Source organism: Haliotis rufescens, unplaced genomic scaffold, assembly GCF_023055435.1.
Source record: "Haliotis rufescens isolate VD_foot unplaced genomic scaffold, xgHalRufe1.0.p SCAF_1, whole genome shotgun sequence".
Taxonomy (NCBI): Eukaryota; Metazoa; Mollusca; class Gastropoda; order Lepetellida; family Haliotidae; genus Haliotis; species Haliotis rufescens.
The window spans coordinates 73,794,989-73,822,647 of NW_025963779.1; the positions used below are offsets into that span (position 1 = coordinate 73,794,989).

The window sequence follows — 27,659 nt, forward strand, 5'->3', positions numbered from 1 at the left end:
AAGAAAAATAAATATGTAATAATAATAATAAATAATGATAAATAATAATAAATTCATTTGTATTGCGCAGCATTCACTGTGCATAAGTGCTCTGTGCGCTTTAAAAAATCTAAGGAAAAGTATCTGTTTAGAAATTTACTATAATATATTGTGTCTCTTGGTAGGGCACGGACGAATCCAAATTTAATACCTGGGTACCCGACCCTACCCGGATATCTTCTGTAGCTTCAATGGTTGGGTACAAAATGTCAGATTAGGAATAGGGGGCATGGGTGGCCCAGTCGTCTAAGGCATGGTGATTCGCTGGGCAGAGTTGCGTCCTTTGGGCACGCCAGAAACCTATGATTACGGGTTTGAATCCTGGTTAGCCCCAGTTATGTTTCAAGGTTTGTCAGCACCATACCTGTGCTTGTGGGTTTCACCGAAGTGGTAAACGTCTGAGACCTGCATCACTTTGGGCTTTCCACCCACATTAAGCTGACACGCCACGATATAACTGGAATACTGTTAAAAGCGGCTTTAAACCCAACTCACTCACTCACTCACTCACTCACTCACTCACTCACTCACTCACACAAGCTTCTCACACAGTAACCACTTCTCTGTTTCCTAGTAATAAGGTTAGTTCTGTTCCAACTGAAAATGTTATGACTTTGATGTAATGTATTACGTGAACCATCAAAACACTGTTGCATCTTGTAAATGGCAAATTTACAAATTTGAATATCTCTATGACACTGATGTTTATAAATGGGAATCTCAACCCAGAAATATATGTGGAAGCCAGTTTTGGATGATGATTGTGTTAGCACTACACAAAGCAACTGTTTCAGACTGCAACGTCCATGAGCCCTGACACCCCACTGAAGTCAGACAAGGGAGTGTTTCATTTTAGGTAAGTTTAGAGAAAACATGTAAGTTTTCACATAGCTACAACACATGATGCCATACTCACAACTTACAATAACATCAATTCCATTCACATTTGAGCACATAAACAACTTCATGGAATGAGAGTTTTCACCCTTTCATCCTCACAGTGTGACGTCTGTTTTCTGGTAGTAACAACTCCGTTATGTAGGGATATGTTATAGAACAGCATTTGTTGAATCACTTGGAACCAAAGTTGTTGACCAGTTGAAGTTCACGCTAATCGGCAAACCTGAGACTACTAACAAGAAAAAATCCAATCATGGTAGCCCTTTTTGACTAGTAGCATTTGAGAGCTATTATTCTGAACCAGTTCTCAATGCTTCAGTTTTACTACAACTTGGAACTGAAAGGAACTGACAGAATACGTAAACAGAAACCATTTTTGGGAGGTCTCATTCAAGCAGGACTAGCTGCAAACTCTGAGGACTAGTGACATAAGGTTTACACTAGTCATCTTGACTAGTCTTAAAAAAAAGTTCTAAGGCTGCACTTGCTACACTACTTTGTATGCTCAGCTAGTAGTGACATACAGTCAGCTAGTAGTGACATACAGTCAGCTAGTAGTGACATACAGTCAGCTAGTAGTGACATACAGTCAGCTAGTAGTGACATACAGTTAGCTAGTAGTGACATAATTTTCAGATAATCCTCTGGATTAATGAATGTTGATTACGTATAGGTGAATCTCTGAAATCTCGCTATTATTTTCACACGTAACGTCCGAGAACAAGTTTCACGTGCGAAAATATTCACGAGATTTCATACCTTCCCCTACTTACAACAAAGTTTGATCAAGTTAATGTCCCAAACTAATCTTCAAGGAATATTCACTATACTATGCTACACTATGGGAGGGTGACCGCTCTTGTTTAACTATGGGAGGGTGACCGCTCTTGTTTAACTATGAGAGGGGAACCTTTTAATGAAGACTATGGGGCGATTTCGTACCCATATTCAAACTATTGGAGTGTTAGCAAAATGATTGGGTCTGTCCTACTGTCATTTAAGTTCACGTAAGTTTGTTTTAACTGTAAGCTAACACTGATCTTTGATATGACTTGTTTATCCCTGACAGGAAGAGGAGCGTCCCGGAGCAGGCTGGAGCCTATAATGTGATGTTTGTGTTCTTTGATGGGAAGCATGAGCTGTACAGCACAGTGGTAGGTCAGGTCCCACAGCACAGCTTCACAATAATTAGCCTCAATAAGGGACCACAAAGTAGACACAATTTATGGATAATAACTTCTTTAACATTGTTTAAGACTATCAAGATGACGTTTCGATATAGATTAAGGAATTTAGATTTTTATCCATCATAGCACTTTATAACTGGTCCCTAAGCATGTCTAGCTTACTTTCTGATCACATCCATGTCAGCATCTAGCAGTTGAATCAGTATGTGGGCTAAGGCACGTCTTCTTTCATATTTGCTCTCAGTAAGAAAATATCACAAACAGACAATTTTCAGAGTTATCCTTTTTTCTGCTATTAAACTTAATGCAACCCTATTGTTGAGATTCCAGGGTGCACTTGCACAAAGTGAATTCTGCACTAAGATGATTGTGACTCCCATGTTTGAACATAGACTTATGATGGTCAGAGCTGAGATTGCTTTGTGCAAGTGGGCCCAGGGAAGAGTAGGTCCCCAGTATCCGATGCACGTCATAATGTCTGTCTGAACAGAAGACAGGGGATTAGCCTGTATGACCAGGCTGATTATGTGTCATTGTTCCCTGAGAGCAGGGATTGTGTCTCATGTTATCAATCACTGGTTTGCCAAATCCATAGTCCGGTGTTTACTTGTGATATTGTTGGAGTATTTCCGATTGTGGTGTAAATAAATTACTCACTAACTTGTGTTGCAAGTTGCCACCTCTCTCTGTTATCTCCCTTATACCAGCTATTTAGGGATTACATTATCAGTGTTTGAAATTAGGGGGTTCTGTTGTCCTTTGGGTTTCCTGTTGTAGTATTTGAAACTGGGGACTCCCTCATTTTAAAAAATGTAGAATTAGGGTTATTACAAAGTCCCCATGATTTCGAGACCCGATTTTCAAACACCCTTGAAGATCCAGGGTAGAATAGGTCTACAGCAACTATGCTTATCGTAAGAGGTGACTAACGAGATCGGGTGGTCTTGCTTGCTGACTTGGTTGATGATGCATGTCATCGTATCCCAATTGCGTTGATTGATGCTCATGATGTCAATCACTGGATTGTCTGCTCCAGACTTGAATATATACAGACCGCTGTCATATACATGTAGGTGGAATATTGCTGAGTGTGGCTTTAAACAATAAACATTCAAACACTGCATTACCCGCAATGCATGTTTGTTGTTTAATGCCACATTTAGCAATATCCCAGCTATATGACTGCAGTCTGTAAATAAATAAGTCTCAACCAGACAATCCAGTGACTGACTTCATGAGTTTTGATTAAAGCAGGTGGGATATTATGACATGCAAGCACCCAAGTCACCGTACCTGACCACCTGATCCATTTAGTTGCCTCTTAAGACAAGTATAGGTTGCTAGGGACCTACATTCTTACCTGGAATCATTACTTACCACTCCCATACAGTTTTCATTGTCACAAATCCTGACAGAAAATGTGTTATGTTCATGTAGATCTCCATCAATGTGATGCCTGGGCAGCCTGTGGAGATATCACCCCAAGACTCCCCAGGTACACCGACTGTGTCCAACACACGCAATGCCGCCTCACGCTGCCTCATCAGACATCTCAAGCTCACATTGAAGGATAAGTTCAGCAACCACATGGGGGAGAAGTACAATGGCCGACTGACGCTAGAGATTACGGCCCCCGAGGGAGTCAGCGAGATACCCTGCTTTGTCGGCGGCACCAAGTCCCTGGACATGTCCATGCTGAATGGACAGGTGCACCTTCAGGTAACACTCTAACACGGCCAAGTATTATTACATTAATAGAGTACAATTTGTGTTGGGTATCTATGTATGGTGTTGCTCAATATACATGGTGTAATGTCACTGTGAAATATACACTGCGATGTTAACACTGTGACAGGTACACTGGGATGTTGTCATTGTGACTGATGCAGTGTGATGATGTCATAGTGACTGATGATGTGATAGTGACAGATGCAGTGTTATGTCATGGTGACTGATGCAGTGTAATGTTGTCATGTTCACTGATACATTGTGATGCCATGGTGACTGAATAGTGTCATGTCACTGTGACAGATGGAGTGTGATGTCATGGTGACTGATGCAGTGTAATGTTGTCATGTTCACTGATACATTGTGATGCCATGGTGACTGAATAGTGTCATGTCACTGTGACAGATGCAGTGTGATGTCATGGTGACTGATGCAGTGTAATGGTGACTGATGCATTGTGATGTCATGGTGACTGATGCAGTGTTATGATGTTATTGTGACTGATGCATTGTGATGTCATGGTGACAGATGCAGTGTGATGATGTTATGGTGACTGAATAGTCTGATGTCACTGTTACATATGCAGTGTGATCTCATGGTGCCTGATACAGTGTAATGTTGTCATGGTGACTGATGCATTGTGATGTCATGGCGACTGATGCATTGTGATGTCATGGCGACTGATGCATTGTGATGTCATGGTGACTGATGCATTGTGATGTCATGGTGACTTATGCATTGTGATGTCATGGTGACTGATGCATGGTGACTGATGCATTGTGATGTCATGGTGACTGATGTATGGTGACTGATGCAGTGATGTGTCATGGTGACTGATGCAGTGTGATGTCATGGTGACTGATGCAGTGATGTGTCACTGTGACTGATGCAGTGTGATGGTGTTATGGTGACTGACACACTGGTTTGTTGCAGAACCTGATGTTACAAGAGAACACGCCTGGCAAAGATGGACTGGAGTATGTCCTGAAGTGCCACGTATCATGTGACATCATCCCCAGAAACAGATCCATTCCACATTATGAAATACCATTCCTCTTCTATAATGGTGAGTACCAGACAGGTTTCAGGACATCTTCAAGGTCACATACAACTTCAAATGCAAGATAGAAAAAACATTTATTCTACATACATACACAACAATCTTCATGCAAATACACACTTTTCACCGTCACAGTGACATGTCCACATTCTCATACCCCAATATGTGACAATTTGACTGTCCACATAAGGGATTCATGTCTGTATCCTCATGCCTCCTCTGTATTCATAAACACAAACTAAACTTTCCAGGGAGCTCTACATTGCCACAGAGTCCATCCTAGATTTAATCATGTGATCCTTCATCCCAGTTTACTACATGCCCATTCTGATGTGACTTTGGTTATTTGAAGTAGTCACACCTACATTAACATGCCTCAAAATACCTCACTTCACTGCAAGAGAATGTTTTTATCAGAAACTATAGGCGTTTTATTTCTTTCACAAACTCAACCTGCAGAGAAAATGTTTCATACTTTTGTAAACTTACTTTTGAGAAAAGCCAGTCACAAAACTTTGTTGAAAATGTAGCAACACAAACTCACAGACACTACATGTCTAGGGTGTTCAAACAGTGGTGTTTTTCATCTTCTTCCAGCAAAGGAAGATATGTTTCTTTAACAATAGTTAATTAAAGTGCAGTTGCATGTAAGAGTTGGCTGGTGTAGTGCCGGTGTTGCTGCAACTGTAGCATGTCTTCAGGTCAGTTATTCCATCTGAGATTGACCAGCTGTACATTGTCAGCCAAGAGATTGTGCAAACTGATGATACAGGGACAGAGTAAAACAACTGGAGAACATCAAATTGTGAGAGGTTTGAAGATGTGTCGTTTGTTGTGTTATGCTGCAGTCAGCAATATTCCAGCTGTATGGTGGAGTTCTGTAAATAATCGAGCCTGGACCAGACAAACCTGGGGATGATATGATGACCATCACAGAACATCATGTAAGTGACCAAGGCTGACAACCCCCTATCCACTATTGACACCTCCAATGAAGGCCTCTTGACTCCCTTCCAGGCCACTGATGGTACTGATCAGCTTACCACACACTGTCACCAGCCACCAATCAGTTAATAAAGAGTGTTATAGCACAAACGAGGCAGTAGATAGAACCTCACAACCTGCATAACACACAGTTCCAGTGAATCCACAGGGAACACAACTGATGTGATTCACAACACACAATAAAGTTCCAGCAACACCACATCCTGTTACCACATTTCATCATTCTAGCAGTCCCTTTTCGATATTGGCAGAGAGAATACCAAAAATGTCATTCTAGATGGCACTTCTGTTATCCTACACAGTCTTTACAGAATTTTCTCCTTATTGTATGACTTCAGTTATCCACTCCATCCTGTTGGACCTCAGTTATCTGCCCCTATCTGCTAGACCATAGTTATCTGCCCTTTTTTGTTGGACTTCAGTTATCTGCCCCTTTCTGTCGGACACCAAGACTCTGAAGCAGCTCCTCCACTGACTTGCATGCCTTGTACTTACACTTGGCCTTTGTCACCACCGCCACCTTCCTGAAATGGCATCGCAACAAGTTCAGCAGTTTTAATGGACTATATTTTGACTTGGCATGCTTGCTAAGAGAGTGTGGTTGTTTTTACATGTTTTTAACATGAGTGGTAAAATGCAATCCATTTGAAACTGTGTTGAACTCTAGAAACTCCATATATAAGATGATATATCTTTGTTGTCCTAGCAGAATCCTTTTTGGCAGTCTGTTTGATGTCAACACTCGGTTGTCTTGAACAATGGATAAGTCAGTATATTTTCCATGCCCCTGTGGACTTGGGATTTTAAAACAATTTCAGTGTATTATGATGGCATCTTGTGATCATAAAAATCTGTCAAACATCCTGTGAGAAACCCTGAGGGGGAGAGTCTCGCATATCACCTCCACTGGATTTAACGGATAAGTGAGTGAATGTTGTTGCAAGTGGCCTGTAAATATTGGAGTCTGAACCAGGCTGACAGTATGAGCAACCCTCCATGTCACTGAGGCACAGGAACTACAATAACACAGGTCACAGATCGTAACCACACAATCTTCATCCTCTGTCACCATTCACTCAATATTCTTGCCCATAGCTGGAGAGTAATTGTGGAATTAACCAGACATTTCCCACGGATATGTTGAGTCAGTGGGATGCAGTGTTGTGTAACATGTTGTAGAGAAGGAAACAAGTTGTAGAGAAGGAAACAAGTTGTACTCACCCTGTCAAGTGCCAGGCATTGAAGGTGACCGCTCCTTTTGCTGACTGGTAGCCACTTGAACAAGGCGTACAGGAGTTGTCTGCCCTTACAGTCACAACCATCAAGTGACCACGTCTCATTTCGGGCGGAGCTGGGATGGTGATTGTCACAGCACTGTTGATGACAGCCTGTGACTCTAGGAGCTTGAAATAAATTACTGGGCCAAAGGCTAGCAGATTTTCGACATAACGGTCCATGGACTTGATCTTTGCCAGCAGGCTGTGCTTGATGCGAAGGACCTGATTTAAGATCCAATGTTTATCATATTTTCAAGTGAAAACACATGAATATCACATTTTGATGGAGTAGATATTTTGATGGAGGTAGATATCTAACATTTGATGTTTGTCAATTATGAAAAAGATGAGATAAAATTCCATGACTTATTTAAGCCAAAATACTTTCAAAACAGTAACTTCAAACGTCCATTCAAAAATAAAAGTGTTTTAATAATAGTTACCAAGGAGTTACATACCCGTTTTACACTATCGTGTTTACTGTAGAAAGATCTGTGATATGCAAAAATAAATCCAGATTGTCAGTTTTCTTGTTTAGTAGTGAGTGAGTGAGTGAGTGAGTGTGTTGGGTTTAACGCCGCTTTTAACAGTATTCCAGTTATATCGCGGCGTGTCAGCTTAATGTGGGAGGAAAGCCGAAGTGATGCAGGTCTCAGACGTTTACCACTTCAGTGAAACCCATAAGCACAGGTATGGTGCTGACAAACCTAGAAACATAATCGGGTTTAGTAACAGGCACTCAAGGTCTATGGTTGTTAGGGGGTACTCATTGGTCAGGGGGCGTTTGATACAGTAAACATTGTAAGTGTGAATGGTGTGGACGAACCTGAAGTGTAGCATGTACCGTGTTGATGAAGGCATTGGTGGGAGCAGTGACCTGTATGCGGCTGTCGAAGCTGGAGACATAGGAGCCTCCGGACTGCGTGATAGTGAATGTCTCAGGCTGACTGTACTCCAGGCCATAATTCTCCACAGTCGCATCCTGACTCAGTCGCCACACCCCAGTCTGGGTTTTCTGTATCGTGCGGTCATCAGAGAATCTAGAACACATACAACGTCATTGGTATGCAGGGCAATGTGTGACAAAAGGCCAGTTATCAGTGAATTATGAGATACAGTAAATCAAATTCCACGGCAGAGTAGTTCCCTGACACTGTGGATTGTTGATGTAATACAGCTGCAATATTACTGACCCGGACTTGACAGATAGACCAGTCTATATGTAATTGTATTGAGTGAGAGAATGGCTATTGTCACTATGTACCAGCTATTTCAGCAGCCTGTAAATAACCAAGTCTGGCCTTGCAAAGAATTTTGGTGAAAAATACACAAATGGTTCAGTCACAAAAATCTTCTGTGGTAGTCCCACAAGTGAGCAGTGGTCCTACTGAGCAGCCATTGAGACCTCCATATCCACACTGTAGTCATCCCTAAACATATACAGAATCTGGAGATTAAATGTTTGATTGTGCTATAACTGTTGACTGTATGTAATAAGATTAACTTTTCTATACAGAGATCACTATGGATTAATTATGGGTATACACATTTTAGGGTAAAAAACCTAGAAAAGAGTCCACAATGTTGTACTTTACTGACCTCTTCCCTATGGTGTTGTTGGCAATGACAGGATGCAGTAGCTGCTTGTTGAGCATCATCTCGAGCTGGTTGCAGACACCCAGCAGCGTGTAGTCAGTCACCTGTGGCATCAGGTCACCGAGTGGTGGCTCAGTCCGGGCCACGCCTGAGTCGGGAGACTTGCCAATCTTTGTCAGGTTTGGCTCACTGCGATAGGTCCTGATCGATGTCCTGGAATCCAGACTCATACTGTCTTCCTCAAGAAACAGTGTGCTGAGTTCCTTAGTCTGATATTCCAAGGCTGACTTCTTCCCCTTTGTCTGGTATTCCTTGGCTGACATCCTCCCCATGAGCGTTTCACTTCTAGACCTTCTGTTACCTTTCGGTGGAGGCTTGGAAAAGTTATGACCGAGAGTCTTTGAGCCATCTCTTGGGATGGGTCTTCTTGTCAAAGGTCTTGATGATCTGAAAGTATTTGACTTTGAATTCTCATCTGTTACAGGGTCTTTCTTTTTGAAAATTCCAAACAGCCTCTTTGACTCTTTCTCTGGCTGAACATTCTTGGGCATGTTCTTGACATGAACAATGGTGTTGCCCTTGATATTAAACTTGTGCAGGTTCTCCAACTTGTACATGTTGTCAGGCAAGGCGTTGATCTTGTTATAGCTGAGGTCAAGGGTTTGGAGTTTGGTCAGCTGGACAATCTGGGGGTTGATGTCATAGATCTTATTTTGCTCCATACGCAGGTACTTCAGATGAGTGAGGTCAAAAATACCCTGGGGTAGAGACTCCAGTTTGTTGTGAGCAGCATTCAGGCAGATCAGGTTCTTCATGCGTGACACTGAGAAACTGGTGAAGTCATTGCTGGAGATGTTAAGGTATTGCAGGTTATCAAATTTGTCGGGGATGGTTGTGAGCTTGTTGCCCTGGACATGGAGCACTCGGAGTGCTTGCAGTCGAGTCAGTTCATTGGGAAGAACAGTGAGTCTGTTTTTGGAGATGTTAAGGAACTTGAGATGTCTCATCCGTGTAACCATGGTGTTGAGTGATGTGAACTGGTTGAGGCTGATGTTGAGTTCCCTGAGTTGCTTCAAGGAGTCAAAATCTGGTGGGAGAGCAGCCAGCCTGTTCTGAGAGAGGTTGAGGACATGGAGGGAGGACAGTTTGCATACCGGGACTGGGACCTGGTCCAGGAGGTTGTTGGCCAGGTTCAGGAACAGTAGCTTGCTGAGACTCTGGATGGAGAAGGGCAGATACCACAGCTTGTTCTGGTGCAAGTCCAGGTGTTTCAGGTTGGTCAGTAGGCCCACTTCATGGGGAATCTGCTCTAAATCGTTCTCTCCAATCTGGAGGACTTTCAGGAGATGCAGCGAACCTCGATAAAAAACAATGTTGATTAACCAATGCTTGGGAAAAATATGTAGTCCATTTTCCGTACACAGTGCAACTTTTTTAAGTATAATAAGTTTGGAAACTTCACTACATTTCAGTTGGGGATGTCCTGTAATTATGACAATATTCCGTAACAATGATTCATTAATCAGGAATCCAGTTTCACTTATCAGATTTATCTTATTTCTTCAATCTGATTCAATAGTGGTTTGAGTGGTTTCAGTCATATTTTGTTAGGTTATTTTTCATAGTACCTGATGAATTATTTGAGGCAATGGTAGCATGGAGGAAAAGATTTCAACATGCCAAAAACCCAGGGTTAATTCCCAATAAGTTTACAGTTGTGCCATTTCCCTTGCTGTGAAATTGTATAACATTGTCAAATGTGGCATATTACTGCCTTCATAAATACATTACATCAAGGGTCTCAGACCTGAAAGGATGTGGTTGCTTTGAACATAATTGCAACTTACATACACTTTTGGGCAGCGATGACAGCCTGTTGTTGGTGAGGTTGAGCTCGGTCAGATGTTTACAGTTGATAAGGGTCTGTGGTAGAGATGTGATGAGGTTATTCTGGAGCTGGAGGAGCCGTAGACCTCGGAGATAGGACAGCATGACCGGGAGCTGCTCCAGCTTGTTGTGGGACAGCTTGAGGACCTCGATCCTGGTGAACTGGAACACCTCGGGGGGCACCACGGACAAGTTCCGGTTGTGCAGGTCCAGCTCCACATAGCCTTTTGAGTTGGTCACCACGCGCAGGCGGATACGTGGTTTGCGAGGCAAGGTGGATGCATGATCGAGCCAGGCGTCCACAGTAGCTTTGCTCATGATGCTGTCTGAAAAACATATTGTTTAATGGTTCAGAATTTTTTAATCATTTTTATTGGAAAAGTTGAAATATGTTAATTTTTGAGAAGAGAACTTTTCATCTACCTTAGGGACTTCCATGAATTAATGCCTGAGATAAGGGTGATCTGTATTGTTAGCGACTGAAATAACCATTCTTGTTTAATATGACCAGTTAGTGTTATATAATCAGCATTGAGACACTCCTCTCTTATGTCATCTGCTGCTGTAGTTGGTTGGGTTGAAACTACACACTGCTTACCTTGGGAGAGAAAGGGTAACTAAATCTAAATGTATTGGGGAAGTTGATGTTACCGTATTAGACGTAATAAGCGCCCAGGGCGCTCTCAAAATTAGAAATAGGGGGCTCTTATTAGGATATAATTTTGGTGAAAGAATTGAAAGATTGTAAATTAAGTGGTTTAAGCTGACAGCCTGAAATGATACAAAAGAAAAGTCTGCGTATTTTACACGACAGATATGTTTTTCCAGAATTTAACTGCCCGTAATTAAGGTTGCATATAACACAAGAGTGCGTATTATACACGAATAAATAAGTCTTGTGTACATTAATCAATCGGAAGGGTGCTAGTTGGGATTGTTCACTAGCCAATATATTAGCAAACATCGCCGTGGGTGCTTATTAGAGCGGGGCGCTTATTACGTAGAATACGGTAATTAAAATCTGGTACTCTATTCACCTAACAGTGAATGGATACCAAGTCGGAAGAGGTTGTTAACCTTCCAGCACCTAACAGGTAGCTTTGGCTGTATGCTGCTCAGGGAGCAGAGAATGATTGTTAAGTGCAAACTGATCCAGTGACTGTAATAATAGTGCTTTGAGCATGCCTTTGTGGTGTGGAAATATGCTCAATATAAATGTATTATTATTATTATTATCATAGCTAGCAACAATACTATTTATAGGGAATGATGTAGAGGTAGAATGACAACAAGGTGTTGTATTTCAGATGCCAAGAAGCAGTCTCAGATGGCGGCGCTGTCGAAGGAGCGGGACAACCTGCAGTCAACCATCAGAGCCTACAAGTCTATGTTCGAGACCCAGCAGCAGCTCGTTAGTGAACTCCGGAGTAAGTCTAGCATGATAATGTCATTTTGTCCTAGCAGTAGTGTAGAATGAGGGCTTATATCCTGGTAGAAGTGAAGAAAGAGGGCTGATATCCTGGCAGTAGTGTAGAATGAGGGCTTATATCCTAGCAGTAGTGTAGAATGAGGGCTTATGTCCTAGCAGTAGTGTAGAATGAGGGTTTATATCCTGGCAGTAGTGTAGAATGAGGTCTTATATCCTAGTAGAAGTGAAGAATGAGGGCTTATATCCTAGCAGTAGTGTTGAATGAGGGCTTTTATCCTGGCAGTAGTGTAGAATGAGGGCTGATATCCTGCCAGTAGTGTAGAATGAAGGCTTATGTCCTAGCAGTAGTGTAGAATGAGGGTTTATATCCTGGCAGTAGTGTAGAATGAGGTCTTATATCCTGCCAGTAGTGTAGAACGAGGGCTTATATCCTGGCAGTAGTGTTGAATGAGGGCTTTTATCCTGGCAGTAGTGTAGAATGAGGGCTGATATCCTGCCAGTAGTGTAGAATGAAGGCTTATGTCCTAGCAGTAGTGTAGAATGAGGGTTTATATCCTGGCAGTAGTGTAGAATGAAGGCTTATGTCCTGCCAGTAGTGTAGAATGAAGGCTTATGTCCTAGCAGTAGTGTAGAATGAGGGCTGATATCCTGCCAGTAGTGTAGAATGAAGGCTTATCTCTTTGCAGTATGTAATGAATAATTTAACGTAGTATGAATACTTCAGTGAAGATTGAAAATCTACCACTTTTGCAATATTCTCACGTTCTGTAGAGGAGAGTAAGGATATGAGGGTAAATGTTGAGTCTAAACTTCCAGTTATTACTGCTTTGTTTAGCTGACAAGCAGTAGGTGTTGAGCTGACAAGCAATCAGTGACTGATAACATCTTGATTAGAATGGCTGATGTCCCGGACACACGGCTACTCGCTGATCTTACAGGCTGCTGGTAAAACATCATGACAACGTGCTTATGTTCTCTCTAGTACTGCTCTGTGACACGTGAAGTTGGATTGAGAAAATATAAACTGATTTTAGAATATATTTGGTTTCATTTAATGATGGTTCAGCCAGAGACCATTCCTACACTTCCTGCGAGTCTGTTGTTCATGAATGTTATTCCTTGCCTTCCAGTCTCAGTTCTTGAAGCTACAAGGGAGGAACAAAACATTCGGGGTGAACTCCGCAAACAAAACATTCCTGCATCCCAGCTTCAAGATGTAAGTGTGATATTCTGAGTCCATGAGTATGCTTTTTATGCCGTTTTTAGCAACATTTTAGCAATATTCCAGCAGGGGACACCAGAAATAGGCTTCACGCATTGTACCAATGTGGAGAATCAAACCCTGGTCTTCGGCATGATGAGCGAACGCTTTAACCACTAGGCTACCCCACGGCAACTTGATATTTGTAATAAGGTCCCAATATCTAAATGTATATATATTGTTTACATTTCGGTGTCAAAAGCATGACATTTTGTATAAATTTTAGCCATGGTGTGTTTCAGATTGGTGTGGTAGACAAACTTGTGGCAGCCCGTGTTAAAGAGAGGGAGCAACTGCTGAAAGTTCCAAGACGGCTCTGTGGTCTGCCCCCAGCACCCAAGGACCATGAGGTCTTAGGAAAAGTAAGTTTCATAAGTTTGTGCATTAATGAGGTGGTTTGTCACCATTTGTAATAATATACTCATCGCCAAAAGAAACAACATATAGAGAAGTATGTACGTTAAGAAGAGATGTTTCCAATGTGTACCAAATAATGACAAAACTAACAATCAGTCAAGTGTTACCACAGAGTGTCTTTATTCTTATCACGATATGCTGCGCGTGATTTTCTAACTTTACACGCTAATCCTGCACGAAACAAATGGTGCATCTCGAGTCATGGGTCTGTGACGTCACATGTGTTGCATTAATGTACGTTGATTCACACAACATACCAGTATGTTCGTTTGTGTGTCAAACCAATCTAATATCTTTTGACTATGAGTAATTTTTCATATACGAACCAACATGAATGGTATTTGCGTTTCTTTTGTCAGTGAGTATATATCAGTTTTATCACATTGTGTTATCTTTATGTTTAACACTTGGATACCCCTGATTAAGGTGCTGACAGACAAGCAGATCCTCGCATCTAAGGGATGCAGCTCTGCTTGTCACCAGTATCCCCAATGTTGTATGTATAGGATAAAACACGTCCAAGGGTTGTTATGATATTAAAAACCCGCATCCCGAGGCGCTTGCCCCGATGGATTTTCCGAGGGAAAGGGTTTTAAATATCAGAACAACCCGAGGGGAAGTGTTTTATCTTACTTATAAACCGATTTTGAACCTTAAAACAACATTTATCAACATTTTTATGTTTCGAACATACTTTCCATGAACCTTAGGAAACGGGCGTAAAATATCTGTTGCTGGCATACGGATCTTGAAAAGGACATTCTAAAAAGCTGTGCGGCTTATCAACACCTCTGTAGCCTTGTGGTACACTCACTGGGCTACAGACATGAAGGTTGCGAGTTCGATCCTCGGGAATATAAAGAAAACATTTGTCATTTGATTTTACATTTCATTACATGTTTCAATCTGAACAGAAGTTATATTAATAAAATACCCAGGACATTATATAAAATCCCTGGGATATTATAACACATTATATAGCAAATATGACTTGAATATCCTATAAAATCCTGGGGATATTATATAAAATCCCATGGACATTACAACGTCCCTGTGTATGAGATTTAACCCGACTGGAGAACAATAGGATGACGTCACCGGAGGTTTATAAGCGAGAGTATTAGAGGTGCTGTGGAGGTACGCCATTCCTCCTGAGACTGTGTGGCAGCATGTTAACTGTTGTGTTGTTGTTACAGATAGCACACCTGGGTCGGGTTGAAGATAACGACATTGCACGTGTCATGTCATGGCATATGTCAGCTGACATGGACTGTGTCGTCACTCTCTCCACGAAGAAGGTATGTTAACATAAGAAGATGGCTAAGTTAAGACTTATCCCAAGGGAAGTTCATATTGCACAGTTGATTAGCACTAAAATATATAAAAAAGACAGTATGTGATGTTGCTCTCACACTACTAACTATAATTACTGTAATCGTTGTAATATGTGCCCTCCTTATAATGGCTCCACTGTTTGTAATACTGAGCTACAAGACACCAACCCAGCTCAATAATTCAATCCATGCTGATATTACATTTAGGACATACAAAAATGACTCAAGTACACTTGTAGGTGATATTAATTAGTGTATGTTAACCACTGCATTGGGGGCGGTTGGGTAGCCTAGTGGTTAAAGCGTTCGCTTGTCACGCCGAAGACCCGGGTGCGAATCCCGACATGGGTACAATGTGTGAAGCCCATTTCTGGTGTCCCCCGCCGTGATATTGCTGGAATATTGCTAAAAGTGGCGTAAAACCATACTCACTCACTCACTCACTAACCACTGCATTGAGGTTCAGGGGGAAAAGGTTTGTTTACCAGTCTGGAAACATCATGTGACATAACTCCTTTTTTTCTTTTCTTTTTTTTTTTTTTTTTTGTTTAACGCCGCACTCAGCAATATTCCAGCTATATGACGGCGGTCTGTAATATAATCGAGTCTGGACCAGACAATTCAGTGATTGACATCATGAGCATCGATCCTCGCAATTGGGATTGATGACATGTATCAACCAAGTCAGCGAGCCTGACCACCCGATCCCGTTAGTCGCCTTTTACGACAAGCATAGTCGCCTTTTACGGCAAGTATGGGTTGCTGAAGACCTATTCTACCCTGGAATCTTCACGGGTCACATAACTCCTAGACAACAGCCTAATGCACTCCATATTTTGCCACTGACATGGTACATACCAGGGTTCTAGGTGTGTTTACAGCAGTACTTCAGTGTATGTTTTGTTTGTTGTTTAACACCGCACTCGGCAATATTACAGCTCTGTGACGGCAGTCTGTAAATAATCGAGTCTGAACAGTGATGGATATCATGAGCATTGATCCACGCAATTGCAATACGATGACATACAACCCAGTGGGTATGCCTGACCACCCAATCCCTTTTTACGGCAAGCATGGGTTGCTGAAGACCTATTTTACCACGGATCTTCAGGGGTCACTTCAGTGTATGAATATATCTAGTTTATGCAGTTGTAGTACTTCCAAATACACTGAACATGATGTCTAGCTTGAGGACTGTGTTTCCTCTCCAGGCCAAGGAGATCTATCACCAGACCAACGGGAAGCAGCAGGTGCTCCCCCTGGACTCCATCTACAGGAAGAACCTGCCAGACTGGGGCAAGTGAGTACACATCTAGCACTGGGAGGGAGTAAATATTGGTTTTTATTACCTACGAGGGCAAACATATTGGGGTTATTACTATGATGTGTTAATGAGTTCAGAATTTCAGAGGACATCAGCCAATCAGCAATGGGAAAATGATATAAAATATTATACAGATTATGAATGGAAAAATATAAATGAAATACCCTTTCGATGTACTGATAGTGTGCAATTGCGTTGGCTTCAGTACAGAATCATTAATCAAATACTTCCAGTTGGTAAATACCTATTTAAAGTGGGATATAAAGATTCCCTCTTGTGTAGAAGTTGTGATAAAGTTATTACTGACATTTCTCATGTACTATGGAATTGTGAAAACGCTAACTCTCTCTGGGCCGAACTTGAAAGATGGATAAATATTAAGGCGGAAATTCATATCAATTTCACCAAAGAAAACGTTTTACTGGGCTTTCCATTTAAAGGAAATGATCCATTAAATGCTATATGCCTTGTCATTAAGGATACTATATTCAAATTTTATCTTAAAAAGAAAAAATTGTCTTTCAAGTTGATCCAGAGAGAGTTGGCAAATTACTACTTTGTAACTAAAGCGATAGCTTACTCTAACTGTAACTACAACAAGTTTGTGAAGTTTTGGTCCAGTTGCCACAAACTATTTTTGTAACCATATCAACTCAAATACTGAATTATCTGAGTTCATATGCCCCCATGATGTATGATGTATGAATTTTGGTGTTTACCTACAAGGACAGCAAGTCGCAGCAGCAGCGGAACCACAATTTGTCGAACGACGTCAACAATCTTCAGCTATGACATCATTTCTAGTGTGACGTCATTCCGACCTCACACCACAATAAGATTCGAATGACGTCAACAATGCTGTCTGGATAACGGAAAAAACACACTGTTTGTCTCATGACGTGATATGACCGTATGTATCATACGTGCCCTAGGGTCATATCACGTCAGGGGCGGTCGGGTAGCCTAGTGGTTAAAGCGTTTGCTCGTCACACCGAAGACCCGAGTTTGATTCCCGACATGGGTACAATGTGTGAAGCCCATTTCTGGTGTCCCCCGCCGTGATACTGCTGGAATATTGCTAAAAGCGGCGTAAAACCAAACTCACTCACTCACTCATATCACGTCATGAGACAACAGTTTGACAGACAGCATTGTTGACGTCATTCGAATCTCATTGTGGTGTGAGGTCGGAATGACGTCACACTAGAAACGATGTCATAGCTGAAGATTGTTGACGTCGTTTGACAAATTGTTGTTTCCGCTGCTGCTGCGACTTGCTGTCTTTGTAGGTAAACACCAAAATTTATCTCTGTATATAGACATCTTCTTTCGGTAATAAATAGAGAATTATATTCTTGTTCATGTCATACCATGTTTACAACACTTGTGCCTTAATTCCGGTATTTCTGGAATTTAGACAATCGCCTCGTAAACATAGTATGACACTCATATAATATCCTTTATATGCTTCAGTCAGTGTCTTAACAATTGGCTGAAGGCATGAACAATGGCCATGTGGTCGGGTGTGATGACATGCAATCAGGCAGGTCAGACACTGTGGGCATCCAGTCCCATGTTATCATGCACAAGAGTTCCCATGGACATCCCAAAGTAAACCCATTCCAATTCAGGTCGGTCTGACATGACCCATAATGGGATGTCCTCAGATCTTTGTTTAGTGGTAGCGAGAACTAAGATCTGATTTTAATGAGATTGTCCAGTGGTCAGGATGTGCTTGGATCTGAGCAGAGATTGTGGAGTTTCAAGTTACAAAATGACATTCCATTAACAGGCTCAGTGCTGTCCTTATGCAGAGAGGGCTAGGGATAATGGGGATCATATTACCAAGCAAAAACCACTGTGCAACAAAGTATACAAGTAGTTGGGATATAGAGAATCTCATCCGAGTGTCTTTTGATATCAAATATATCAACACGAGTTGATAAAAGTGGGAAAACTCCGAGGCTTGCCGAGAATTTTTTTCCACTTTTACCAACGAGTGTTTGTAGAAAGTAATAAGCAGGGTCTTAAGTGTAAAAAGTACTGCTAACAGCTTTAGTAGCAGAGCCATTAGTGCATTAGCCATGTCATTTGATTGTGACGTCATGGTAACCAATGACGTCACAATGGTCTGCAAAGCATTGTGATGCATTTTCATTGCAGCGATATCTATAGTATAGATATCGCTTGATCTCACCCAAGTGATATCTCCTGTTGAGCCAGTTTTGGATGATAAATTGCCTTTCAACAACAATCACTCACTAGAACTCTGGACCACCCTGTTATTATTCCACCTTAAGAAGCATTGTGAGAGACCAGTTGTTTGTGTATAGCTGTTAATTAGGCTGCCAGAATGTGCTCATATTGGTTAAAGAAGAGAGTCTATTGTGAACACATGAATATTGAGAAATCTTTACATGTGGTCAATATTGCATGGGAATATCACAAACATATGGTATTAATGACATCAAAATAAATTAATATGGAACCACATACATGAATTTTCAAAGAAAATATTTGTGCTCAATAGAGTTGTTAGAGAAAAGACAGGCCCTTGTTTGTAAAGTGGAAGTATTGGAATATTAACTGTAGTTGTACAATAATCAAGGTAGTTTATCAGAAATACTTGACAACTTGATTATAAGCCATGTGTTGTGGTTGGTGAATGAGTGAGTGAGTATGGTTTTATGCCGCTTTTAGCAATATTCCAGCAATATCACGGCGGGGGACACCAGAAATGGGCTTCACACATTGTACCCATGTCGGGAATCCAACCTGTGTCTTCGGCGTAACGAGCAAACGATTTAACCACTAGGCTAGTTGTGGTTGGTATCTCACTACCGGTACTTGAGAGCTGGATAGGACTGAATTAATCAATATGTGTATGTGCTAGGGCTGGGACAGGTAACTCGTGTACCCACAGGTTTACCTGGATCCGTGGTTATTCTTGTGATATATTATTTCATGACAAAAAATCACCATAACTACATGGTTAAACAAGTAACTGATGTTTGTATCCATGCCTATGAACGCATTCCTTATGACTTAAATATGTTTGAATAAATATAAAACTTTAATTTAACTTTAGTGTATATGCTAAATACAGTTTGTTGAGGCCACTGTCAAACTCTTCCTAATCGGACAGTTTGTACCTATCTCTTGAAACCAACAGCGGGTACCTGGGTAGGGTCGAGTAATAGAGGTGTGGGTATCCACAAAGATTGTCAATACACTTTCTGTCTGGGGGAGGGGGGGGGGGAGGGGGAGATGCCCCAGACCCCCCTAGACTTTTCCTCTTTTTTCGGGAAAACCTGCTCACATCCCTATGTTTGTGTGTGTGTGAAATTCCATATTCCAAAGGCAAGGGAGTTAACTGACTTTAGAAGTCTAGTTTCAACTCTTGCCGAACTAGGATGGTATTTCTGGGCTTGATGGTAGAGCCAGCAGTGGTTATTATGAGTTATGTCCCTTCTATGTCCCTCCTATTAACCAATCAGATTTCAGATTTCATATCACTTGCATTTGTTTTTCAAACAAAATGGCGGCGCACAGTCAAGAAATTCTGTTTATATCTGTTCCATACTCAAAATCTATATTGGGATAAACTGGTCTTACTTCACAAAGTGCATCAAATCACAGCAGTTTACGACCCGGATGTCAATTTTGCTACACGATTTGGATTGGACTATGTATAGGCTTGTTAGTCCACCCAAAATATAACTATTAATACCATCCTAGTTCAGCAAGGGTGGAAACTGGACTTTTATAGTCAGTTAACTACCTTGCTTCGGGAGGATGTAGAAATGTTTTGTAAGACTACCCAAGAGGACTAGTGGAAACTTTATCTCAGAGCTTGTAGCTAGTCCTGCTTGAACAACACTAAAATAGTTACTATGTGTACATTTTCTGTCAGTTTTATTCACTTCCAGTTTGTAGCCAGATTGAAGCATTGAGAACTGGTTCAGAATTGTAGACCTCAAATGTTACTGGTGAAGGAGGACTACTGTCATTGGATTTTTACTAGTCCTCCCCAGAATTGAGTAGTCTCAGGCTAGTGGACTAGAGTGAATTTTGAAGGCTGTTGTGAACACAAGTTCAAGGAATCATTCATTGTTTGCTGTTCTCACTTTATGTATTATCAGTGAAGTCATCATTCAAGGTGTCTGAGATCGACACTCGTTCAGTCCAGACAAATAAAAAAAGATTTGAATTCCTTGACAAAATTGACAATAGTTAAACTATTCTTGTTGAAGTTATAAATATACAAATATCATTGGTTGTGGGTTATGGAAGGTTCATTGACCTGTCTTGTTTCACATTTAAAACTATCAAGCCCATGGGTAAGCATTGTACAACTTAAATACATTAATGAAACAGTATTTGGCAACCATTTGTGGACCCCAAACATGGCAGGGACATGCCCCCAAATTGTAAGTTCATGACATTGTTCAAAGGCTGAGACACAATGCTTCTGAGTGATGAGTGAGTGAGTTGGGTTTAACGCCGCTTTTAACAGTATTCCAGTTTTATCACGGCGTGTCAGCTTAATGTGGGAGGAAAGCCCGAAGTGATGCGAGTCTCAGACGTTAACCACTTCAGTGAAACCCACGAGCACGGGTATGGTGCTGACAAACCTAGAAACATAATCGGGTGAACCGGGATTCGAACCCACAATCATAGTTTTCTGGCGTGCCCAAGGGACGCAACTCTGCACAGAGAATCGTGGCGCCTTAGATGAATGCTTTTGGAAGTATCTGCTTGGTTGAGGAAAGTGAGGTAGCTCAGTGGTTAAGGCATTTGTTCATCACACTGAAGGTAGGGGTTTAATTCCCCACATGGGTACAGTGTCCCAATACTGGTATACCCTGCAGTGATATGGCACAGTCTAGTGAGGACCAGACAATCTAGTGATCGATATTGTGAGCAACAATCCACACTGTCAGGGTATGATTATACACAATCAACCAAGTCGCCAAGCGTGACCACCTGATCCATTTGGTTGTATCTTACAACCAGCATAGGTTGCTTGGGTCCGGCTCTGACCCAGAATCACTACGGGGTAAACGTGGTACTACTCACCGCCAGTCTATGGTGTTAACCTGTAGTGTCCTGTCTGTGTTGTCTTTACAAGTCTATCAATGGCCGCTCCCCTCTAGCTCCGTGGCCCAACTGATGCCCCTCGTCATCAGCTTCAGGGATGTTATAACCATGGTTTCAGCCAAACTGACCTGCTTGATTACTGGCCTCATTATTTATTGATGGCTGCTTGATTAAAAGTCAGCCATGGATTGGCCTTGTAATTATTGATTGAGTGATGCCTCGTTATCGTGTAAGAGCAAGCTGGTGGCGTGTTTTTTTAATGTGTTATTGTGTTTAGTGTAATTTCTTGATAGAGTTTATTAATGATGAAATCTAAATGGTCAACAAGTCACTGAAAGCTATTGTGTTGTTTGAGCTATGGTTTGGCATTGAATATATACTACTTAAAAGAAGTTAAAGAACACCCAATGTTTTCTATGACTATAGTTAATCTGTCATTATCTATGGCCATGGCAGATTAACTATAGTCATATGAAAAAATCAGGTGTTCTTTAACTTTTCTTGAGTAGTATATCTGAATTATATTTTACTGATGAATGCATTTACGACCACAGGATCTAAGGGTTTTCATTGTGTGTGTCTTCAATCTTTGTGTTTTGATGTTTGAAGTATTATTAACTGAAATATCGTTGTTTTATTTCTATAGTTCAAACTAAATGTTACAATTTTTGGAATCAACATTTTTTATCAATGCTTCACATTTTTATTGAATGAGAATTTATCTTTGAAGATAATAATAATATTAACTGCAGGTTCTGAAGAAGATCAAATAATGAATGTAAACATAAGAAAACATACAAGTTTGTGGATGACAGTGTTTGGTTTATTGCATTAAGTGATGTTTCGATGTAGGGTCTTACACCGTTATCAAACTGGAGAGAATAGTAGCATCTAGGAAAATATGCCTTGAGCATGATTTAGACTGGTACATGACTGGTTTTGATAAGCGTGAATGGTATACTTCTATACATCAGCCTGGAACCATCACAATGATCACGCGATCAAACAAGAATCCATGGAGTGGAAGCACTTCTGGTCTCCCCAAACCAGTGGGGAACAATGATTGGTGAATGGTATACTTCTATACATCAGCCTGGAACCATCACAATGATCCCGCGATCAAACAAGAATCCATGGAGTGGAAGCCCTTCTGGTCTCCCCTAACCAGTGGGGGACAATGATTGGTGAATGGTATACTTCTATACATCAGCCTGGAACCATCACAATGATCCCGCGATCAAACAAGAATCCATGGAGTGGAAGCCCTTCTGGTCTCCCCTAACCAGTGGGGAACAATGATTGGTGAATGGTATACTTCTATACATCAGCCTGGAACCATCACAATGATCCCGCAATCAAACAAGAATCCATGGAGTGGAAGCACTTCTGGTCTCCCCTAACCAGTGGGGAACAATGATTGGTGAATGGTATACTTCTATACATCAGCCTGGAACCATCACAATGATCCCGCGATCAAACAAGAATCCATGGAGTGGAAGCCCTTCTGGTCTCCCCTAACCAGTGGGGAACAATGATTGGTGAATGGTATACTTCTATACATCAGCCTGGAACCATCACAATGATCCCGCGATCAAACAAGAATCCATGGAGTGGAAGCACTTCTGGTCTCCCCTAACCAGTGGGGAACAATGATTGGTGAATGGTATGCAAACTTTGAAAATATGGAAAAGATTGTTTTGCAAATCTGTCAAAGAGAAGCATCAGGCAGCTTTGATGTGGTACTCTCCTCTGATGCATGTTGCTTACACTTGTATAGCTATGGTACACAACATGAGAGAGAAGGTAGGGGTCGTCTCAAAAAAAAACCGGGACGTAAAAGTTTATTAGACAATGTGATAAAAGGACGATAAGGCATACAGTGTACAAGCTCTACGAGCAGAAGGTACCCCCAATTTGTTGTAGAATTCGGGAGGAAATAATAGACTATTAATGTTTCCCGGACTACATTAGTTATTTCTGTCAAAGAGATGGGGTTTCGATACACTGCACGTGGCGATGACAGAGCAGTTTTCAGGGGAAAATATTCTGTCCTGTCCATGAGGTCACATTATCTCGGTACCCTTCGTAAATATCACAGTCAGAGCTTCCAGACCACTTACCTTGATGAAACTTGGGTGAATAAGAATCATTCCACTGACTACATGTGGCTACCATCAGATGGACAAAAAGCACTCATGGTACCATCAGGTAAAGGTTATCGTGTCATTGTTTTGCATGCCAGAACCCATCATTTAGGGTTGGTGATTACCAAAAGAAAATGAATAGTGCAGTGTTCATAGACTGGTTGGAACATCAGCTACCGCCCAATCTAAACAACCCCAGTGTCATTGTCATAGCTAACACTAGTGATCATAACGGCGGGGAACCAGATACTGTCGCGCCAACCATGAGTAGTCTGAAGGCGACCATGCCGAAATATCTGACAACTTGCAATGTCGACTCCAGACCATCTGAAACAAAAGTTCAACTCATGGAGAAACATCCTTCTGAATAAGAAACCAGCAAAGTACAAGACAGCTGTGCTGGCGGCACGACACGGTCACGCCAGTATGTGATAACAGACGACTGATGACCTGTTTGTATTTCAGGCCGCTGCCCCACACGAGGTTCCGCCCCAGCTGGACTCCGCCCGGCAACCCTGTGTATGCCCGAGATATGCTGCTGTTTCCGCAGGATCAGGAAAACTGCAGAATAGGTGAGATTCAGGACAGACCCAGTTATTGCTCCTGGAAATCTTGAGTTTATACTATTCATTGTCTTTGATGTAAGCAACCGATCTAAGTGGGTGCCATGACTACATTGTTGTGTGAGGCAATCTGAAATTGTCTGTCATATTAGGCCCTGTGATGTGTGTTATGTGAGGTGCTGTGATGTGTGTCATATTAGGCCCTATGATGTGTGTTATGTGAGGCGCTGTGATTTGTGTCATGTGAGGTGCTGTGATGTGTGTCATGTGAGGTGCTGTGATGTGTGTCATGTGAGGTGCTGTGATGTGTGTCATGTGAGGTGCTGTGATGTGTGTTTTGTGAGGTGCTGTGATGTGTGTTATGTGAGGTGCTGTGATGTGTGTTTTGTGAGTTGCTGTGATAATGTGTGTCGTGTGAGGTGCTGTGATGTGTGTCATGTGAGGTGCTGTGATGTGTGTCATGTGAGGTGCTGTGATGTGTGTTTTGTGAGGTGCTGTGCTGTGATGTGTGTTATGTGAGGTGCTGTGATGTGTGTTTTGTGAGGTGCTGTGATAATGTGTGTCGTGTGAGGTGCTGTGATGTGTGTCATGTGAGGTGCTGTGATAATGTGTGTCATGTGAGGTGCTGTGATGTGTGTCATGTGAGGTGCTGTGATAATGTGTGTCATGTGAGGTGCTGTGATGTGTCATGTGAGGTGCTGTGATAATGTGTGTCATGTGAGGTGCTGTGATAATGTGTGTCATGTGAGGTGCTGTGATAATGTGTGTCGTGTGAGATGCTGTGATGTGTGTTATGTGAGGTGCTGTGATGTGTTGTGGTAGGTCCTGTGAGGTGCTGTGATAATGTGTGTCATGTGAGGTGCTGTGATAATGTGTGTCGTGTGAGATGCTGTGATGTGTGTTATGTGAGGTGCTGTGATGTGTTGTGGTAGGTCCTGTGAGGTGCTGTGATAATGTGTGTCATGTGAGGTGCTGTGATAATGTGTGTCGTGTGAGATGCTGTGATAATGTGTGTCATGTGAGATGCTGTGATGTGTTGTGGTAGGTCCTGTGATGTGTCATGTGGGTTCTGTGATCTATGTACAGTGTCATGTGGGTACTGTGATCTATGTACATTGTCATGTGGGTACTGTGATCTATGTACAGTGTCATGTGGGTACTGTAATCTATGTACAGTGTCATGTGGGTACTGTGATCTATGTACAGTGTCATGTGGGTACTGTGATCTATGTACAGTGTCATGTGGGTACTGTGATCTATGTACAGTGTCATGTGGGTACTGTGATCTATGAACAGTGTCATGTGAGGTGCTGTGATCTATGTACAGTGTCATGTGGGTACTGTGATCTATGTACAGTGTCATGTGGGTACTGTGATCTATGTACAGTGTCATGTGGGTGCTGTGATCTAAGTACAGTGTCATGTGAGGTGCTGTGATGTGTGTCATGTGAGGTGCTGTGATAATGTGTGTCATGTGAGGTGCTGTGATAATGTGTGTTATGTGAGGTGCTGTGATGTGTGTCATGTGAGGTGCTGTGATGTGTGTCATGTGAGGTGCTGTGATGTGTGTCATGTGAGGTGCTGTGATGTGTGTTTTGTGAGGTGCTGTGATGTGTGTTATGTGAGGTGCTGTGATGTGTGTTTTGTGAGGTGCTGTGATAATGTGTGTCGTGTGAGGTGCTGTGATGTGTGTCATGTGAGGTGCTGTGATAATGTGTGTTATGTGAGGTGCTGTGATGTGTGTTATGTGAGGTGCTGTGATGTGTGTTTTGTGAGGTGCTGTGATAATGTGTGTCGTGTGAGGTGCTGTGATGTGTGTCATGTGAGGTGCTGTGATAATGTGTGTTATGTGAGGTGCTGTGATGTGTGTTATGTGAGGTGCTGTGATGTGTGTCATGTGAGGTGCTGTGATGTGTGTCATGTGAGGTGCTGTGATGTGTGTTTTGTGAGGTGCTGTGATAATGTGTGTCGTGTGAGGTGCTGTGATGTGTGTCATGTGAGGTGCTATGATAATGTGTGTCATGTGAGATGCTGTGATGTGTTGTGGTAGGTCCTGTGATGTGTCATGTGAGGTGCTGTGATAGTGTGTGTCATGTGAGGTGCTGTGATCTATGTACAGTGTCATGTGGGTACTGTGATCTATGTACAGTGTCATGTGGGTACTGTGATCTATGTACAGTGTCATGTGGGTACTGTGATCTATGTACAGTGTCATGTGGGTACTGTGATCTATGTACAGTGTCATGTGGGTACTGTGATCTATGTACAGTGTCATGTGGGTACTGTGATCTATGTACAGTGTCATGTGGGTACTGTGATCTATGTACAGTGTCATGTGGGTACTGTGATCTATGTACAGTGTCATGTGGGTACTGTGTTGTGTGTTGCAGTGTTCGGCATGCTGCTGGGGGACACACTCATCCTGGACACACTGGACCACGCCAACTCTTACAGACAGGAGGTCAGTCTCTCACACATACCGTATTCCACGTAATAAGCGTCCCGCTCTAATAAGCGCCCACGGCGATAATTCTTGTGAATACCTCACCTCTATCACATCAGTGCCATAAATTCCTGTTTATGCTGAGAACCACACTATAAATTTTTATAAATTTTCAACAGACGTCCACTACACTGCCAATATATCCATAGTTGTGAGGGAAACCCTATCCCTTGCCAGAGGCGCCACTGCGCATGCGCAAGGCGGGAATCTAGTCACTTCTTTCCTGTGTGTCCTGATGACAACAAGGAAAATTTTTTTGTTGCACATCCGAACACGTGATTGCGTTCCACACTACAAGCATTAGATCATCTCAAGCTTCATAGATTACAAGCAAAGAGCAGTTCTACAAGCAGAACGGGGGTATAGAAGATCGGAGTCTCTAGTAAGTAATTAGTTAAGAAAGGTGTTGTGGGATGAGATCTTCATCTCATAAGCAGACACCTGTCTGTTCGGGCTGTGGACAACACCAAGCTCCGGGGGATCCTCACCCTAGATGTCTCGCATGCAAGAAAAGCAGCTGTACACAGAAGTCAAGGTGCAGTTATTGCGAGCATCTGTCAAAAGAAAAATTTGACAAGCTCTCCAAGGCATGGATCAAAAATCCCGATTTTAAGAAAGTCACTAGAGCATCTACATCAAGAAAACAAGTGATTAAGCCCGAGGCGGCAAAAATTAATCACGTGGGTGACAAGCGAGTGTCGCGCGAGGGCGCCATCTCACCTTATGAGGAGAAGAGATCACGTCGCTCATCCCACTCTCCCTATAATGTTGAGGAGCAGATGCATGTTACAGGTCAATCAGAAAGTACCTCTAACTTGCATCCGGCAACGTCTGGTACGGTCGATCGTCGAGTTTGGACAGAAACTAACGACTTTCACCCTCTGCCGCGTTCCCCCTTTAACGTA

The 27,659-nt window shown here is 42.1% G+C and overlaps 2 protein-coding genes across 2 annotated transcripts in view; one reads left to right on the plus strand and one right to left on the minus strand.

The window, feature by feature from the left end:
* Positions 1–27,659, plus strand: part of LOC124139761 (structural maintenance of chromosomes flexible hinge domain-containing protein 1-like) — an 84,838-nt gene that overhangs the window by 43,443 nt on the left and 13,736 nt on the right. The window contains exons 35-45 of the mRNA XM_046507077.2: positions 834–895; positions 2,009–2,093; positions 3,564–3,845; positions 4,788–4,920; positions 11,987–12,106; positions 13,239–13,324; positions 13,612–13,731; positions 14,983–15,084; positions 16,332–16,420; positions 24,154–24,260; positions 26,642–26,712. Of these exons, the coding sequence (XP_046363033.2) occupies positions 834–895; positions 2,009–2,093; positions 3,564–3,845; positions 4,788–4,920; positions 11,987–12,106; positions 13,239–13,324; positions 13,612–13,731; positions 14,983–15,084; positions 16,332–16,420; positions 24,154–24,260; positions 26,642–26,712 (1,257 nt within the window). The remainder of the gene's footprint in view (positions 1–833; positions 896–2,008; positions 2,094–3,563; positions 3,846–4,787; positions 4,921–11,986; positions 12,107–13,238; positions 13,325–13,611; positions 13,732–14,982; positions 15,085–16,331; positions 16,421–24,153; positions 24,261–26,641; positions 26,713–27,659) is intronic.
* On the minus strand, positions 4,981–21,607 carry LOC124139763 (leucine-rich repeat-containing protein 7-like). The gene is made up of 6 exons (XM_046507078.2): positions 21,524–21,607; positions 10,640–11,005; positions 8,796–10,149; positions 8,023–8,236; positions 7,141–7,418; positions 4,981–6,443 (listed from the first exon to the last, which is right to left on the minus strand). Exons 2-6 carry the CDS (start codon positions 10,995–10,997, stop codon positions 6,338–6,340), a joined length of 2,310 nt encoding a protein of 769 aa, XP_046363034.2. The 5' UTR covers positions 10,998–11,005; positions 21,524–21,607; the 3' UTR covers positions 4,981–6,337.

Bases quoted from the DNA above. Each gene is read 5' to 3' on its own strand.
- LOC124139763 (XM_046507078.2), bottom strand. From the start codon at position 10,997: ATGAGCAAAGCTACTGTGGACGCCTGGCTCGATCATGCATCCACCTTG. The intron at 8,237-8,795 runs GTCAGTAAAGTA...TATGTGTTCTAG, and splicing joins AACAACACCATAGGGAAGAG to ATTCTCTGATGACCGCACGA. The intron at 7,419-8,022 runs GTTCGTCCACAC...ATCTTAAATCAG, and splicing joins CGGTACATGCTACACTTCAG to GTCCTTCGCATCAAGCACAG.